The 19,244-nt window shown below is 41.0% G+C and overlaps 1 protein-coding gene across 1 annotated transcript in view; it reads left to right on the forward strand.

Annotated features, from left to right (window-relative positions):
• Positions 1-19,244, forward strand: part of gcn1 (GCN1 activator of EIF2AK4) — a 182,798-nt gene that overhangs the window by 8,693 nt on the left and 154,861 nt on the right. The window contains exons 4-14 of the mRNA XM_072245240.1: positions 600-731; positions 2,487-2,595; positions 3,906-4,004; positions 7,162-7,296; positions 9,256-9,324; positions 9,620-9,728; positions 10,415-10,489; positions 10,751-10,879; positions 12,799-12,849; positions 16,002-16,100; positions 18,383-18,556. Coding sequence (XP_072101341.1) covers positions 600-731; positions 2,487-2,595; positions 3,906-4,004; positions 7,162-7,296; positions 9,256-9,324; positions 9,620-9,728; positions 10,415-10,489; positions 10,751-10,879; positions 12,799-12,849; positions 16,002-16,100; positions 18,383-18,556 — 1,181 coding nt within the window. The remainder of the gene's footprint in view (positions 1-599; positions 732-2,486; positions 2,596-3,905; positions 4,005-7,161; positions 7,297-9,255; positions 9,325-9,619; positions 9,729-10,414; positions 10,490-10,750; positions 10,880-12,798; positions 12,850-16,001; positions 16,101-18,382; positions 18,557-19,244) is intronic.

Raw genomic sequence — 19,244 nt, forward strand, 5'->3', positions numbered from 1 at the left:
TTATCTGGCTGTGATTCTTCGCTTTTGAATGGAACTGTACAACAGTATTTCCTCTTCCTCTTCCGTTGATGATGCAGGATGACCTGTTATCAGAGGATAATGTAATAAGAAGACAGTGTGTTTGAAAAATGTGAAGGTGGGTCACAATCAGAACAAATGCCATTTGTGAGTTTGGTGAGAGCTGTTTCATTACATGAATGAACGATGGGAAAGTGTCAAGAATTTGGGAGACAGCATTTTTAAAGAGGGAGTTGTAAAAAAAAATTGCAGTTTGTAAGGATAGAGTTTGGGTTTTATTTGAAGAGAGGTGATTCTGAGCATATTTTTAATTGGGAAATTGGTGCATATGCTTAGGGAAGTGAACCATTAGTAGCATCAAATAACATGGGGCCCAGGAATATAAGTTGGGAAGGTGTAGAATATAGCAGAGATTAGTTATGGATTTACTGAAACTTTACGCAGTAGCATTTCTCAAACCTGGCGGCTGCTTAGGACTCTCCTGTGCAAGTACAAATCTTCCATCTCAATGAGCTGTTTGAACATTTGAAGTGAGGTGAAGTACTAATGTATTAAACAAAAGATTTGTTGTCATTTGGCAGGGATGCAACGTCCCAGAGAGCTCTTCGGGCAGTTATTCAACAGCTGGTTGAAAGACATCCTGCAGCAACAACAAAACATTTAGTGCAGTGTTTGCAGTCAACGGGAATCACCTGTAAGAATGGCAGTCCAAGGTACACAAAGCACAGATTAAAGACTTGGAATGTGGAGGGTGGTACATTTATGTGGATCTAAATGCAATGGCTTGTGTTTACCAGAACATTTTACTGACAGTTACTTGCAGGACACCTCTTCTGCGAGGCTTCAGCTGACACCTATGTGAACTGTAAACTGTGTATCCATGCTGTATAGACTTGTGTGATGGCAGAACTGCACATATACACTTCACAACTTTAAGTGAAAGGAACAATGTATTCTTACCATACATTGATCTAAGTAAAGTGGGAGTTTTGTGCTTGTACTGTACACTAAACCAGGTAATAGAGGAACTGTGCATCCATTCTGCATACATGGTAGAAACTGTACTCTTATCCTGTACTCTGGAGCAATTGATACAAAAACTACTTTGTCCACTGCCTTCTCACATTTTAAACTGGGTCAAGATGCAGAAGCTGAACTTCTATGTTGTAAACTTAGTTAAGTGATGCAGAAGCTGTGTACCAGTAATTTACACAAGGCAAACCATTATAGAAACTTCACAGTTGTATGGTAAATGAGCCATATTAAAGAGACTGTACACCAGTACCATCCACACTGATCTCAGATAGTGATCTGTTCAATCTAATACTCTACTGACAATGTCAGATACATTTAAAGTGGACTGATAAAGCCATATAGGGCTTGTTTTAATTATTGGTTTATGTACTCATCAAGTCAGGGTCTGACAGAGACAGAAATTAACACTGTTGATGAAATATCCTTGATCGCCACTGATTGAGACCATGACTAGTTGTATGAATGATGGAAGTGTATCAGGAAATTTGGTTAGTGGAAACATTTTCCACAAAATTAAATTGCTATCAGTATGTGCCTTTGCATGAAACATGATTTCTGACAAGCTATGTCGTCCTTAATGCTGGAAATACTGAGCAGGTTGGGCAAATCCAAATGCTTCAGGTCCTTTTTGAGAAGTGTAAGAGGGGAATTAAGTTAGTGTGAGGTTGCAGCAAGGGTAAGTGATAGGATAGGACAAAGGGAATATTTCTGACAGTGTTTTTGTGACATATGATGCTGATGAATCCTCGGCTGATAAGGACAATTAGCAGGAGAGAAAACAACTGGATACAAGAGCTTTGAAATGCACTTCAAGACATTTACAAATACAGAAATCCAGTGGTGTTACTGAAGAGAGAAAATCTGTGTTATGACAGGACTGGCCAGTTTTAATACAGATGGGGAAAACATGTTAACCGAAATTGTTGAAGTCAATATTGATGAAACTGCAGAGGAAGCTGGAGCGCCATTCTTCCTCATGACAATGGAGTAAAAGTAGAGCTTGTGTTGATTTTCAAAGGGGATTCGTCTATGTAGTTGGTCAGAGCTACGTAGGGTAGAGAATGACACTAGAGCAAGGAAGAAAAGGGGGATCATGACAGCTTACTTGGGCATGGTGGACCATAAAGGCCAATGTTTCTGGTTACACTTTCTTCAGGTCCTTTGGCGTATTTTACTAAAACTGGGAGTTACCTGATGTCTCTGGGTGACAGAACCTGGTACCGTTTCCCAGTTCAGTCACTTTATTGCTGAGCTCTCAGTCTAGAGGCAACGGCAACATTGTCTGTCAAGGGGCCCAAAGTGGCAAGTCAAAGAATTTGAAATAACAGGAGTATGATCTTTTATGTATGAATATGTGGAGTTAGGACTATTTGAGCAATTGTGATGATGGAAAAGTTAAAGTCATTGACTCCTGAACCCTCTCTGTATCACAGCAAGAGCAATGCATCAGCAGCATCCCTTGCTCTCAATTGGACACTACTGCTGGTCAAGACAGCCGATACAGCACCTGAGAAACAAGCAATGGAGATGTGGATAAAGATGGTGAGTGGATGCAAAGTAGAAATGAGTGCTGTTTCTGCGTAGTGACTGAGACAAGGAATGGATTGGGTTTAAAGGACTTCATAGTAGAAATAGAGGTTATGAGAGTGTTGTGCCTTTGCTTGTAACAAAATAGCTAACCCTGAGTAAGTAAAATAAGATATAGTAATTTATCATTATGTTGTTCACTTCATCTTTTGGGTGGTGCTGGAGTTTTCACAATGGCAAAGTCTACAATTAAAGGCAGAGATTAGAGAGAGACAAGAAAGAAAGAATCAAATGGAAACAAAGGTTTAGTCACATCTATGGAGAGAGTGAATGGAGAAAAAGATGGTTGGTTGAAATTGGTCACCCAGTATAGAATAGCTCCATTCAGTCTGAGCTTTCATTCACTTACGGCTTTAAAATTTCCATGCTATTACCACTGTGATTTCTCTGCACCTAGTTTCTGAAATGCGATTCATCAATGCCAAATGTAAGGCTGAGGAGCAGTACCAGAGTTTTGAGGGCAGCTATGTCCATCATGCAGACCAGCTTCCCTTCATTTACTCTCAATTCTGGCTGCCTTGAGAAAGCAGCTAACATAATCGTTATACTCTCCTCCCAAATCAGACAGAAGATACGAAAACTTGAAAGTGCATACCACCAGACTCAAGGACAGCTTTTATGTTGCTGTTATCAGACTCTGAACATACCTTTCATACGTTTAAGATGAGATCTTGATCTCCCAGTGTACCTATATGTACTTTTATTTGTTTACTTGCATTACACTTTGTCTGCATTATGTTTTCTTTTTACTACCTCAACTGTATTTCGGTACATGTGACAACAGATACCAATCTTGAGTAAGTTGCGATGCTCAGGAATATGTATTGAATTTTATCAATTTCGGCTAAGTAACCCTTACCCATCTCTCGTCACAGATGCCAGAGAAGTTACTGAGTTGATAACTTTGGTCAGCTGTTCCCTCTGTTCTCTCCTCTGTTACAACCTAGAACACACTTGTTTTCTCACTTTTGCAATTTTGACGAGAACCCTTCACCTGAAATATTGACTCTTTCTCTTTCCGCTAATACTGCCCAATCTACTCGACATCCTCTATTTTTGTTCTGGATTTCTAATGTCTGCAGTCATTTACTCCAAGTTGAAGTACCCAAGATGTGAAAAGATTTTGTTTTGAAATAAGCTGAACAAAAACATTGTGTCTTGAAGCAAAATTTTGAAATTCATGGAGATATTTATGGTGAAATTTCTATTTTTGCAGTTAGTGCATTTGAATTGGTCTAATCACCATGTACTGTGCTTCCCAACAGGTGGAGGTACAGTGTCTGCTCTTAACACAAGTCCTGGGTGGTGGGAAAAAGCACACAGTGAATGGAGTTCTGAAAAAGTTCAGGCACCTGTGGAAAGAGGTAAGGAGGAGATGAATTCTGTGCTGAGAAAGAAGGGAATGTTGCTTGTCTGATGATGTTGCAGTGTGTTTGCTATGGTAGGGTGATGGAGTTGTTGAGAGAATGCTGCCGCTGGATGGTTAGAAGAAGAGATGAGAAAGTTGTGGGGGGGGGGGGTAAGGATTATAGACAATAGGTGCAGGAGTAGGTGATTTGGCCCTTCGAGCCAGCACCGCCATTCACTGCTATCATGGCTGATTGTCCACTATCAGTATCCAGTTCCTGCCTTATCCCCATAACCTTTGATTCCACTATCTTTAAGAGCTCTATCCATCTCTTTTTTGAAAGCGTCCGGAAACTTGTCCTCCACAGCCTTCTGGGACAGAGCATTCCATATATCCACCACTCTCTGGGTGAAAAAGTTTTTCCTCAACTCCGTTCTAAATGGCCTACCCCTAATTCTTAAACTGTGGCCTCTGGTTCTAACAACAAAGGACATGTGACGCAGCAGACACAAAATGCTGAAGGGACATGTGACGCAGCACACATAAAATGCTGAAGGAACTTAGCAGACTGGGCAGCATCGATGGAATGTTTCAGGCCAAGAGCAGGCCTGATGGAGTTCCTCCAGCATTTCGTGTGTGTTGCTTGGATTTTCAGCACCTGCAGATTTTCTTGTTTAGATTATGAAGATACGCAGTCCTCTTTTATTGCCATTTAGTAGTGCATGCATTAAGAAATGATACAATATTTCGTGCTACATTCTGCACAGGTTTGTATTTGGATCTGTAGTGTATGGTACTAAATTTCCAGGAGCAGCTATGCTGAATGCTGTACACCTGTGCTGCTATTCTGTGGATGTCAATTGCTGAGATGTCACATCTGTGCTTGGTATGCCCAAGCTGACCAGATTTGCTTATTTGAAGGTGATGTTAATATTTCTGTCCTCTTTTACTTCTGTTTATCAAAAGCTTGATGATGGTGAGGACAATATGAGTGAGGTTGATGTTCTGGAGCATGTTGATGTTAAGGGAGAGGAGGTGTTGGAGTTGTTAAAATACATTAGGACAGATAAGTCCCCGGGGCCTGACGGAACATTCCCCAGGCTGCTCCACGAGGCAAGGGAAGAGATTGCTGAGCCTCTGGCTAGGATCTTTATGTCCTCGTTGTCCACGGGAATGGTACCAAAGGATTGGAGGGAGGCGAATGTTGTCCTCTTGTTCAAAAAAGGTAGTAGGGATAGTCCGAGTAATTATAGACCAGTGAGCCTTACGTCTGTGGTGGGAAAGCTGTTGGAAAAGATTCTTAGAGATAGGTTCTATAGGCACTTAGAGAATCATGGTCTGATCAGGGACAGTCAGCATGGCTTTGTGAAGGATAGATCGTGTCTTAACAAGCCTGATAGAGTTCTTTGATATGGTGACCAGGCATATAGATGAGGGTAGTGCAGTGGATGTGATCTACTTGGATTTTAGTAAGGCATTTGACAAGGTTCCACACGGTAGGCTTATTCAGAAAGTCAGAAGGCATAGGATCCAGGGAAATTTGGCCAGGTGGGTTCAGAATTGGCTTGCCTGCAGGAAGCAGAGGGTCATGGTGGAGGGAGTACATTTGGATTGGAGGATTGTGACTAGTGGTGTCCCACAAGGATTGGTTCTGGAACCTCTACGTGATTTTTATTAACGACCTGGATGTAGTGGTAGAAGGGTGGGTTGACAAGTTTGCAGACGACACAAAGGTTGGTGGTGTTGTGGATAGTGTAGAGGATTGTCAAAGATTGCAGAGAGACATTGATAGGATTCAGAAGTGGGCTGAGAAGTGGCAGATGGAGTTCAACCCGGAGAAGTGTGAGGTGGTACACTTTGGAAGGACAAACTCCAAGGCAGAGTACAAAATAAATGGCAGGATACTTGGTAGTGTGGAGGAGCAGAGGGATCTGGGGGTACATGTCCACAGATCCCTGAAAGTTGCCTCACAGGTGGATAGGGTAGTTAAGAAAGCTTATGGGGTGTTAGCTTTCATAAGTCGAGGGATAGAGTTTAAGAGTCGCGGGGTAATGATGCAGCTCTATAAAACTCTGGTTAGGCCACACTTGGAGTACTGTGTCCAGTTCTGGTCACCTCACTATAGGAAGGATGTGGAAACATTGGAAAGGGTACAGAGATTTACCAGGATGCTGCCTGGTTTAGAGTGTGTGCTAGGGCTTTACTCTCTGGAGAGAAGGAGGATAAGAGGAGGCATGATGGAGGTATACAAGATAATAAGAGGAATAGATAGAGTGGATAGCCAGCACCTCTTTCCCAGGGCACCACTGCTCAATACAAGAGGACATGGCTTTAAGGTAAGGGGTGGGAAGTTCAAGGGGGATATTAGAGGAAAGTTTTTTAGTCAGAGAGTGGTTGGTGCGTGGAATGCACTGTCTGAGTCAGTGGTGGAGGCAAATACACTAGTGAAATTTAAGAGGCTACTAGGCAGATATATGGAAGAACTTAAGGTGGAGTTATATGGGAGGCAGGGTTTAAGGGTCGGCACATTGTGGGCCGAAGGACCTGTACTGTGCTGTACTGTTCTATGTTCTGTCGTTATAGCAGTGGGGATCAAGTGCCTCACTTAGAAAGTTGCAGTGAAGTGATTTTCTGTTGCAAGCAGCCATAGGATGTCTATGTTTTGCAATACTTATAATGTAAGAAACATGGCTTAACCTCTTTGTACAGAGACTGTTCTTGAGATGAATATTGAAAGGCCGAGATACAGTGGATGTGGAGATGATGTTTCCTATAATGGGGAAATCTAGAACCAGAGGCCATAGCCTCAGGATAGGACATCCCTTCAGAACAGAAATGAAGAGTAATTTCTTCAGCTAGAGGGTAGGGAATCTGTGGAATTCATTGCCACAGATGGCTATGAAGGCCAAGTCATTGGGTATATTTAAAGTGGAGGTTGATAGGCTTGGTTAGTGAGGGTATCAAAGGTTAGGAGAAGGAAGGAGAGGGATAATAAATCAGCCATGATGGAAAGACGTAGCAAACGTGATGGGCCAGATGGTTTAATTCTTCTCTTATGTCTCACAGTCTTATTAGGAATAATACATTGGTACGTTCTTGAATGTCATACTACTTGTGGGTGATGGTCTGCTTTGTTTGTCTTGTGTTTTACTTCATCGTCTCCTGCCTTTCAGAATCCTGAACTTGTACAGCAATATCTGACAACAATTGTGGGTCTGGAACCAAACCCATTATATCTAGCAATGCTAGGACTACTGGTTCAGTACTGTACGGACCAAAAAGACATTGCCACCGTCAACAAATATAAGGTATGTGACCTATCAACATAGGGTACTTGACTTTGCTCCTTAGTTTTAAGGAGCTACTTCCTCGCAGCTTGCTCATCCCTAGCCTTACTGAAGAGATCTTAAAAATATATATACACCTTTGCCCAATGAAGCAGTGCCTCAGTAAATATATTTTAAACAAGGTTGAATAGATTTTTGCACAGTAGGGGAATTAATGGTAATGGGAAAAGACAAGTAGGTGGCGATGAGTACATGGCCAGATCAACCATGACCTTATTGAATGTAGGAGCAGGTTCGGCCGGCCAGATGGCCTACTCTGGCTCCTATTTCTTGTGTTCTAAGATTCAAGATTCAGATTTATTTATCACCTGTACATCGAAACACAGTGAAATGTGTCATTTTCCTTAACAACTCCCCCAAGGATATGCTGGGGGTATCCCAGACATGTAGCCACATATTCCAGTATCCATACAGCATGCCCACAATGCTCAGCAAAGCAACACATGGAACACAACCCAATGGACCACAAGGTAACAAAACAGCAGCAAAACAAGCTCCGTTCCTCCCTGCCCCCCACCCATTCACACAGATGCACAGTCCTCTAACACCAGGACAGGGCGGCTTCAGCCTCCAGGAGTCTCGAACTTGCAGACGTTTGGCTGTCAGCTTCTCCAGCTGAGATACAGAGATTTGCAGACTCGGGGCTCTGGCCATCTTTGGGTATATATGTCAATTTCATTATTTACTGTGAAACAGTGATGAGGAAAATAGCTAAGACAGGAAAGATGAGAGAGGTGAAACTGTGAAGAAGATGTAATTTAAAAGAATGAATAAAAAGAGGCAAGATAACTGAAAATTGTAATTTTAAAAGGGTCAGTGTCTTGACAGACATATTTGGAGTTTGTTCAGAATCTGTAGATGGCAGAACAAGTTCAAAATCACTTGGGATCCTTAATTTTAGACCTTGAAATCAAGGAAATACTTCAGATCTTTAAATCACTGCTTTGGCAACAGATGTCAGCTCCTTGTGTCGCACTTCAGGTATGATGTTAAGTTCTTGGAGTAGTTAAGGTCTGACTGTCATTCTTGGAACAGAGACAGTTACGGTTTTAATCAAGCAAATAAAGAGAAATTGTCCATTGGCAGCTGGTATCACTGGTACTTCAAGAACACTTGAATAAAGTTATAGGGCTTTGAATTAAAAGTAAGTGGATGAAATGGAATTAAATCAAATAGCTTGTGTAGTGATAACGGTCTTTCTGTCTTCAGTCTTGAGTGATTTTATGGGAAAACTGTAATTCTATTTTAGAATCTCCCTCGACAGTGAAGACTTGACAAAATGAAATTTGAAAGATTGTCTTCAGCTATGACTTGTATAGGAGTAAAGGAAATTGGGCTTAAAATGCCAATGAATGGTTATATCATAGCTACCTGTTTATTAATAGTACCAGCTTGATTCTATAAATTGTTAATACCTGTACCTAACACGGTTATTGGCCTTCCCTGCTGCACTTGGCCTTAATATTTTGGGAGAGGGTTTGCAAATTTCACTTATCATTTTTATGAATATTTCTACTTGTTTTCATTCCTAACTAGTTTGACTCTAATTTGAAGGTTATTCCTCCAACAGAGGAAATATTTTCTCCCTAACTTTTTTTTTCAGCTTGCAACTCTCAGTAAAATCATGCTTCATCCTTTAAAGGAATACAAGCCATGTTTATGCTGTTGCACAACATGACTATAGCCTTTCTACAGCAGTATAGTTCTAGAAAATCTCTTTTGTACCCTTCTGGAAGACCAATATATACTTTCAAAGATGTTTTGCAGTGTCTTTAGAGATTCCTGAACTTAGGAATAAGGCAGTGCAGAAGTGACAAATGTTCATCGTTTGAAGATGTTTTCCAGTGATGCAGTCAAATGTGTTGGTCAGATTCTCCTGGGGAAAAACTAATCTCAAGAATTTTTTTGATTGTGTTGCAGAGTAACATTTTGGAGCTCTATGTGAAGACGGTTCTCTTAAGCAAGATAAAACCTCCAAAATACCTACTGGTGAGGAAAGATTTGGTAACATTCAAAATTTGATAGCATCCAAAAAAGGCTGAATAAAATGACCACAGGGTTTCTTCAGTAAAATTAGCATCTCAGACTTCATGTTCAATGTCATTGTGATTACCAACATGTTTAATTAATGGGGGTGAATTAATTATTTTAACTTATTTGAAAACTTTAATAGGCTTTTTGTGGTTTCAATGCAGCCATGTAACAGTATGAAGAAATTGTTTACAATGAATAATTTAGTGCAGACAGAACTGGCTGTTCAGACTGTGGTGGCTCTGTGTTGCAGGAACGCTGTCAGCCTCTACTTCGCCATGTGTCCCATCAAGAGTTCAAGGACTCCTTGCTCCCTATGGTGCATAAATCTATTCTGCGCAGCCCTGAAAATGTAATTGAGAGTAAGTGAAGTGCCCACTGGCTCAAAGAGCTGACGCATCATACTTTGTCATTTTACATTTTCTTGTCAAGTTGTAGTTTGCTCCCTGGGTGCATTCAGACCTCTGATGCATAGCACTAGTTTGTTTCTCTTACGAAACTGGGCGATGCTGTCGTCAAGCTGTTAAACCATATTGAATATTATTGCTGATCCTGATTCTGTTTGCATGTATAGTTCTATAAAAGGGAACTATAAAGTTATTATAACTTCTGGTGATCCTCACTCGACCCAAAATCAATCCTATAGACTTGAAGCACTAAAGCTTGTAATAATTTGCTGCGATATTATGACTTGTAGATCATGTGTCAAATTGTGATCTTTTTGTTAATAGCATTTTTAATACAGTTGCAGAATCTTTGTAGGCTTTGACTCTTGGCAGCACTCAAAAGTTGTGAGATTAAGTCCTTCCCATGGGGACACTTGGGTGCATTTCCTAAAAAGGCTCCTACACAAATGGGGATGCTGCAGTACTGATGATGACGGCACTGTTAACCGTAAAGCATTAAGGATGGGTACAATTTTTTTTGAAAGTGCATCTGTCTTTATTTCTACTGTTACACACTTTTTCTTCTGAATGTAATGATATGTTAGATTTCCTTTTGCTTGGAAGGATGAGGAGCAATCACTTTCTGACTTTGTTCTTTTCAGCTATCTCCTACTTGTTATCTTCAGTAAACCTTGATCTAAGCCAATATGCAGTGGATATTGCCAAAGGCCTTGCAAGTAAGTGTCAGACAGAACCTTATAAGAAAAGATCTGTTTTAATAATTTGTATGTATCACTGTTTTAATAGAAAGGTTTGTGTAGATTTGATCATTTGCATCATCAGCTGATTAAGGGCATCTAATGTTAATGGATTGTATCTCCAAATTATGATCCAGTTAAATCAAAAGTAAATTTTTGTTATTTTGATTCTGTCACTGAGAGGAGTGGATGCCTAACAATTTAACTTTCCAACTTTGGCACTTTCTTTCCTTTGTCCAGGCCAGTTGAAGTCTAACAATCCTCAACTGATGGATGAGGCTGTGATAGCTTTACGCAATTTGACCCACCAGTGCAGTGATCCTTCTGCTGCTGAATCACTCGTCAGACATCTCTTTGCCATTCTTGGAGGTAATGTTTGTATACAAACCTAGAAAACTCTTCCATACTCCCCATCCCAGGCATGTTTAGTTTAGCACATCTTTTGGAGAGGACTTCAACATTTTTCCCCTAACTTATACTTACTACTATATTCATTTTCTTCTCCATTTGAAACCTATCCTTCAGCACTAACCCCAAGTCTAAGAGCCTAAATTATCTTCCCTTCAACCCCAAGTTTTTTGCAAAAGTTGGAAGATTTGTGGGTTATGCTTCATTTCTATGAAACTGTGGTGAGACTATGTCCATGAAACTATGTCCAGAGTACTGTGTGGTATTTGAGTTACTGGCACCTTCCTGTCAGCTTGAACCAGTCTGGCCATTCTCTGATCTCCCACCACCCCCTCACCCCCTCCCATAAGCAAGAAGGTGTTGAGGTTACATTCATATCACCCATGATATTGAAAGGCAGGGTAGAACCAAGGGCCTGAGAAGCCATCTCTTTAATAGTACACAGTCATGTTTCACTTAGTTACATTTTGTGTCCATTTGCTAGCTGTTCCACTTCATTGCCACAGCAATTATACTTCAATGGGACTTTTGGCTTGAAGTGTCATAATGTGCAAGGGGATTTTATTATAACAAGGTGCATCTGTCATGCACCTGGCCCTGACACACCTAGAAAACAAGAACTCTTGTGTCAGAACGCTGTTTTTGGATTTCAATTTGGCATTTAACACTTGTCCTAGAGACCTTGGTGAACAAACTTCTATTCCTTGGTTTAAATACACCATTGTGCCAACTGGGTGTTAGACTTGCTCACCAAGAGACCTCAGATAGTGAGGATGCACAACCACTCCTCCCTCCCTATTATCCATTACACGAGTGCACCCCAGGGCTGTGTGCTGAGTCCGCTGCTGTACAGTCTGCTCACACATGACTGCACGGCCAAAAACCGGAATAATCACATTGTAAAGTTCGCTGATGACATGACAGTGGTGGGGCTTGTCACCAAGAACAATCAGCTTGCCTACTAAGAGGAGGTGGAAGAGCTCACGGCCTGGTGCCAGCCAAATAACCTTTTCCGCAATGTCGATAAGGTGAAGGAAATAAACTCCCACCATTCATACCCCTCTTTACATCGGTGGCACAGCAGTGAAACTGTAAACAGTTTCAAACTTCTTGGAGTTCACATCTCGTACAACCTCTCATGGTCACAAGGCACAATCAGAAAGTTCACCATTGCCTTTACTTTCTGAGGAGGCTGAAGAGAGCTGGATTATGCACATCTATGCTCGCGTCATTCCACAGATGCGCAGTAGAGAGCATCCTAACAAGCTGCATCACTGCATGGTAATGAAAATGCACTGAGACAGAATGGAAGGCTCTACCACGGGTAGTCAAAACTGCCCAACTCATCATTGGCCCCAGCATACCTGCCATCAAGGATGTAAAAACAGAAAAGGTCCAGAAACATCATGAAGGATCCCACCCATCCTGCTTATGGACTACCCCACTTCCATCGGGGAGGATGCTACATAGCATCCATGCCAGGTTACCAGACTCAAAAACAATTACTTTCCCCAAGCAGAAAGGTTGATCAACACCTCCATCCACTAACCCACTCCTCCACACCCCCAACCACCACTACTTTATCATTTTCTGCCAGTCACTTAATGTACTTCTGTGCCTGGCATCATTTTATAGTCATACAATTAATCCCTGTGTATCAGCTATCTCATGTATGTATATTTGTTGTGGGTTTTTCTTTTGTGCTGCATCTTATCTGGAGTAATAATCATTTCATTCTCCTTTACACTTGTGTACTGGAAATGATATTAAACAATCTTGAAACTTGATGTGAAAGGTGCTGTATGAATGTGTGGTTATTAATTTCACTGAATGCTTGTATTGGGTGTTAAATTTGATCAAAACTTGTTTCTATCCTGTAGGTTCTGAGGGGAAACTGACTGCTGTGGCTCAGAAGATGAGTGTATTGTCAGGTTAGTGATTGAAATCACTTCATACTAAATCAAAAAATGTGCAAGATCTATATCAACAACTTCTTCGGTTTGTAGAAGGAAATGGAAGTCTGTGAAGGTGTTTGATGAATTAGATTGTTTGTGCTTGATGCTTTGAAGTAGATGAAGATTGTGGCCTGTACACCTCCACCTCTGATTGTCAAAGTGACTAGAGCCACCTGACTTCAAATGTCATGCAAGGCAGTGACACTGCCTAAGTCTGTGTTGGAGTCACAGGAGCCTAATGCATGACCCAAAATCTGGTAAGGTCTTTCCACTGTTGATTTTAAGAGCATAAGATATAGGAGCAGAATTAGGCCATTCAGCCCATCGAGTCTGCTCTGCCATGCCATCATAGCTGATCTTGGATCCCACTCAACACCATACACCTGCCTTCTCACCATCTGTTGATCAGGAGACTATCAACTTCCACCTTGAATATACCTGTGGGATTTGGCACCCACTGCAGTCTGTGGCAGAGTACTCACAGATTCCCCACTCTATAGCTAAAAATCCTCCTTCCCTCTGTCATAAAAGGTTGCCCCTCAACTTTAAGGCTGTGCCCTCTAGTTCTGGATACCTCCACCATTGGAAATATCCTCTCCACATCCACCCTATCTAGTCCTTTCAACACTCAGTAGGTTTCAATAAGATTCTTCCCCCCCCCCCGCCCCAGATTCTTCTAAATTCCAGTGAGTACAGAGGCCCAAACCTGCCAAATGCTCCTCATGTTAACTCCTTCATTCTTGGAATCATCTCTGGACTCTCTCCAATGACAACAGGTCCTTTCTGAGATATGAGGCCTAAAACTGTTAACAATGCTCCAAGTGGATCCTGACTAGTGTCTTATAAAGACTTAGCAATATCTCCTTGCTTTTATATTCTATTCCCCTTGAAATAAATGCCAACATTGCGTTTGCCTTCTTTACCACAAACTCAACCGATAACCTTCTGAGAGTCTTGCACAGGACTCCCAAGTCCCTTTGCACCTCTGATGTTTGAATTTCCTCCCCGTTCAGATTACAGTCTGTACTTTTGTTCCTTTGACCAAAATACAATATCATACATTTCCCAACACTGTATTCCATCTGCCACTTTTTTGCCCATTCTTCCAATTTCTCTAAGTCCTGCTGCAATTGCATTGCTTCCCCAGCACTACCCCTTCACCTATCTTCGTATCATCTGCAACTTTGCCATTGAGCCATCAATTCCATTATCCAAATCAATGGCAAACTATGTGAAAAGTAGAGGTCCCAATACTGATCCTTGAGGAATACCACTAGTCTCCAGCAGCCAATCAGAAAAGGCCCCTTTTATCCCCACTCACTACCTCCTGCCTGTCAGCCATTTCACTATCCATGCCAGAATCTTTCATGTAAAGGAAAGTCACAAACTCTTCTGAAGTCCTGCATCTTCAACTGGTAAGTATGAATGTGTAGTTGAGTCCAGCATCTCTGCTTATAAAATCTCTTGAACGCCTTCTGTCCACTTCAACAAGACTTGTGCTTATAGTGGTGTCATTCGAATCGATTCAATATGCCAACTCAGTCTTGTTAGGATTTGTTTCTGTATTAGAATGGTATATTGAGAGAGCTCATTTGTTTTTATTAATTTGAAGGATTCCTTTACTATAATTTAATGAGTTTCTTTTCTTTTCTTTGTTCCTGTGTCTCATGCAGCTTTACTACAACCTTTGGCCAGGTTCTTGTGCGCAGATTCTATAACTCGATGGAGATTAACCATGTTGTGGTATTAGTGCTCTCATAATAGAGGTGTTCCCATAGTAGAGCTGCAGAATTTTGATGAAAGAGCAATGTGTGTTCCCTGGTTAGAATTGTGTGAGACATTGAGGGAAGCACTGTGGCGGTGGTGTGAACAACTGTTGCCTGCCCATGGCCTTCCAGGTGTTATTTCTCCAGCCTCATTTTCTAGTGTTCCTATATCCACTCTCATCTCTTATTTTTTTTATATACTTCATAAAGATTTTTTATCCTCCATGATATTGTTGTTAGCTTGCTTTCATATTTCATCTTTTCTCTCCTAATGATTCTTTTAGTTGCTCTCTAAGGTTTTTAAAGCTTCCCAATCCTCTATCTTCCTGCTAATTTTGGCTTTGTTGTATGCCTACATACTGGGCTGTGATATTTTTTGAGAATGGGGATGTTCATGGAATCTCCCTCATAATATTGTCTTATATCTGGCGAGGATAGATTGATGAGAATGGTCAAAGGCTGAAGAGAGAAGGCAGGAGAATGGGGTTGAGAGGGAAAATAAATCAACTATGATTGGATGGTGGAGCAGACTCAATGGGGAAAATGCCTATTTATTCTGCTGCTATGTCTTATAGTCATACAGGTTCACCCCTTTATTCTGCAGCAAATCCATTCCAGCAGCTATGTCCTTCTGTACTTGACCAGTTTGATCAGAGATGGTGCCTCTAAGCTATTCCTAATAATAGACCTTATATTCTCCACCTAGAGCACTTTCTGCACTTGTGTCTTTCCAGGTGGGTTAGTTGGGCTGGACATGACTTTATCATGCCTGTTCTTTGTATTTATTTTGCAAATGCTGCTTCTGATGCACATTGTAATTTTGCACTTTGGGCATGAAACATGTCCTGTGTTTGAATGCTGCAATATGCAGATATATCTGTTCCTAAAGGAGACTGGAATTTCACTCTGGTTGTGGAATTGTGCAAAGCTGTGTGCATATTCATCTGTTCAGTTTCACTCCATTATCATTCCATTAGAGAATGTTATATTTTTTCTTTCTAAGACTTGTCTGTAAGAGTAAATATTATGCCTCCTTTTATTGATCTCTATTTGTTTTCCAACCAGATAGATAATGTATCTATATGCTGCTTGATCCAGTGACGTGAAGTGCTATGGAACCTCTTCACGTTGATCTCCTCACCCTTTCATTTTGTGAATGCTCTTAACCGGTAGCATGTCTTATTATATTATCCATAAAGGCTCTTGACGGTTATCTAAATGGCTGCCCCTTCCAGTTCCCCAAGTGCTTAATACGTTGGTGAATGAAAAAAGAGACACATCTTGCTATTAAGTTTTGATAATAGAATGAGTTTTGTTGGTTTGTCCACCAAATGTCTGATGCAGTGTTGTTCCTATGCTTAGGTATTGGAAGCTGTAGTCACCATACAGTCAGTGCTTTGTCAAGTCAAGCCCTGAGTGGGACAGTTGCTGAGCTGTTTATTCCCTTCCTGCAACAAGAAGGTGAGTAACTTCATTTCTTGACACAAAATTACATTGTAGCACAACATTGTGGGCTATGTTACGTACTCCATAACTGGGTTGCCAAACCAGCAGAAATGGATCACTCAGTTGGAGTCTGGATTACTAGAACTAAGAAAGTTTTGTTAAAGAAACAAGCAACACAATACTCTAATCAAAAGGATAATGAATGCAACAGTTCAGCAATGATAAACATACATGTACACAGAATTAGGATAACAGGATCAATCAAGCTCTATCGTTGTCTAGGGGTAAATGACCAGTTTCAAAGTGACGCAAAGTTCAGTTCAATTTAGTTCAGTTCAGTTCGCAGTAATGGCTGCCGTGGCGATGGACAGTGGGGGGAAGGAGAGAGAGAGCAAAACGAATGAATATTCAAAACGGCTTCCACACAGACCTTCGCAGTCAGCTTTCGGGCGAGTCCTTTGTGATGTCATCTGAGGTCACCGACCGTGACCCCTCCGTTTCCAGATACGATCGTTTCCCTGCGGTGAACCTGGCACCCAGGCAAGGGTGGACACACACCAGGTTCCCGCCGATTGTGCCTTTCCACCTTGTGTGTCTATGGCCCGGTACTTCCCACCGACTTGTGAGAGACGCATCGCTTCTAGGGTCTCGTTACCTCGGGTGTCATGTGTGTGTCTTGTCTTAGCGAACCTGTCCCTTTTTATCCCCCTGCTGGGGTATCGCCTGTCCATCACTTCAAACAGTTCAGGGTTCAAAGGGGGAACCGATCTTGACAGCTCTCTCTCCCGTCCCTTCATTACACATCTCCAAATGCTGCTCCATTGTTTTCCTTATCTCTCTCTCCTGAAGACAGGTGGCAGACCAACTGCTGATCCCACTGGTGCCGGCACAGGACAGCTACATCTTAATCTATGTGCATTCTTGTCACAGCTGAAGGACCAGTAATGTGCTGTAGGTTTCTATATTCTATGTTAAGGTATATGGTTAATTTACTGGAACCCTTTTGTGCATCTTTAAGCACTGAACAGTTGAAATTGAGGATTAAAAAAAACATTTGAGCTCATTCTTCTGGTCGAAAATGACTACCTTGACCAGACCATTGGTAGTGATTGAAGAAGGTAGTTTGCCATCAACTTCTAAGAGACTTGTGATGATGAGCTAGCACCCACCATAAAGGAGATTAGGAGCAGCCATGATTAAAGTTAATGGCAGAACATGCCCAAGGGACATAATAATCCATTGCTATGTTCTTAACATCTTTTCAATGTAAAATAACCCTTTGTCTTAGTAAGTTGACTGCTTTGTTTTTGTATGGAGGGTCCAGGTAGAGTTATCATTTAAACTGCAAAGCTTGAGAGTGTCTAATCATTATCAACTGCTCCTCGCTTTACATTTGGGGTGAAGCAGTTTGCTATTTTTTTGAATGTTGTACAATGCCCATTTGTCCTTCCTGTATTGTGACCGAAGTTGTTTCAATTATCCTTTTCTGCAGATTAATTATACTTTCTTTCCAGTTCATTTTTCCTTATAATAGAAAAAAGTCTAATGCAAACAGGGCTTTAAAACTATGTATTATCCTCTCCTATCACAGCCCAAAATATTAATTATTAGGATGCTTGTACAGGTTTTGGTACTCCTGCAAAAATAAGTGGCCCAGGAGAAAAATAGGTTGAAGAGGAAAATGTTGATTAGATATGCACAGGAGAGTATGTTCAGTGTGGCAGTTTAGTGGATACCCACCTTAGCAAAGATGTATTTCAGTGCAGATGAAATGACTGAGATGGTAAGAAAGTAGCTGGTTTTTAATCATGCACCTCCTTTCATTTCTGATCTCTCCCGCTTGCTGTGTGGTTGGAGTGAGGGAGGAGAAAACAAGTGAAATCTCTTCGTTGTCTTGTGCTCACTGCTGTAGAACAGATATTCAAAGGTTCAAAGGTCAAATTTAATGTCAGAAGTGTATACAATATACATCCTGAAATGCTCTTTCTGATATATTTTTAAATCTGAATAATTCCTCACTGACACATCTACCCCAAGAAATTAACATCTTGAGGGATGAAAATAAATTCTTGTGGAAGATCAAGGATAAATATTCTGAAGTATTCTAATATTTAAGAAGTCTTTTCAATTTGTTATCTTGTCAAAAGCCATAGGATCATTTAAAAGATGCTCAGATGTAGTACAGTGGGTGTTTTTGTATTATACAGGGGGTTTTTGATATCGTGAGCCAAGCTGACATGAATAAACTTTCCTGTACCTGTATTTGAGTTATGTTCATGGGCTTGCTCTCCTTCCAGTTCACGAGGGCACTTTGCTTCATGCCATTTCCATTCTTGCGCTTTGGTGCAGCAAGTTCACGACTGAGGTTCCGAAGAAGCTAGTGGAATGGTTCAAAAAGGCTTTTACCCTAAAAACATCAACTTCAGCTATCAGGCATGCATACTTACAGTGCATGCTAGTCTCATTCCATGGTGAGTACAGTTTTAAAATTCCTACGATTATTTTGTATTAGCATAGTGTCTCCTAATAATTATCTGTTGATAGATTGTTAATGTTTTAATGTTTACCAGTCCAATTGGAAAAAGATTAAATGTGCAAATTGTAATCTATGCTGTAGGGTATTAACTAGTTCTAGCCTTGGTAGTTCACATCAGTAGCTACTATTTGAGTTCTTGGTGGATTTCTTCCTACTTATCTAAAGAACTGGTTGAATCTTCAAGCTAAGAGAAAATCAGCTGAAATGCAAAGCTCAAGGTTGATCCCGTGACGATGTAGAGAAAGGTGACTGGTTGAACAGCCGTAATTCAAGATGGTGTCTTATGGCATGGGGAAATAGTTGGACAATTTTTTTGGGGGATGAACATGTCCTGGAACTTCTGTGGTGTGAATGTTAATTACCATTTATCAGGTGAAACCTAGATGTTATCCATGTCTTGGTGCTGTGGGAACAGTCTGCTGCATTATTTGCAGAGTTGCAAATGGAATTGAGCAGTTGCAGTTGACAATGAACATGTCCACTTCTGAGAGCTGATGATGCTGACCTAGAACAGTTACCTCTGGGGCCCCTGCATTGGCATCCTGGTGATGAGATAGAATGCCTACATATCTCAAACTCTTTTTTTCACAAGGTACATCTCCAACCAGTGAGAATTGCCCCTT

The sequence above is a fragment of the Mobula birostris genome, chromosome 2 (genome assembly GCF_030028105.1).
Source record: "Mobula birostris isolate sMobBir1 chromosome 2, sMobBir1.hap1, whole genome shotgun sequence".
In the NCBI taxonomy this organism is placed as follows: Eukaryota; Metazoa; Chordata; class Chondrichthyes; order Myliobatiformes; family Myliobatidae; genus Mobula; species Mobula birostris.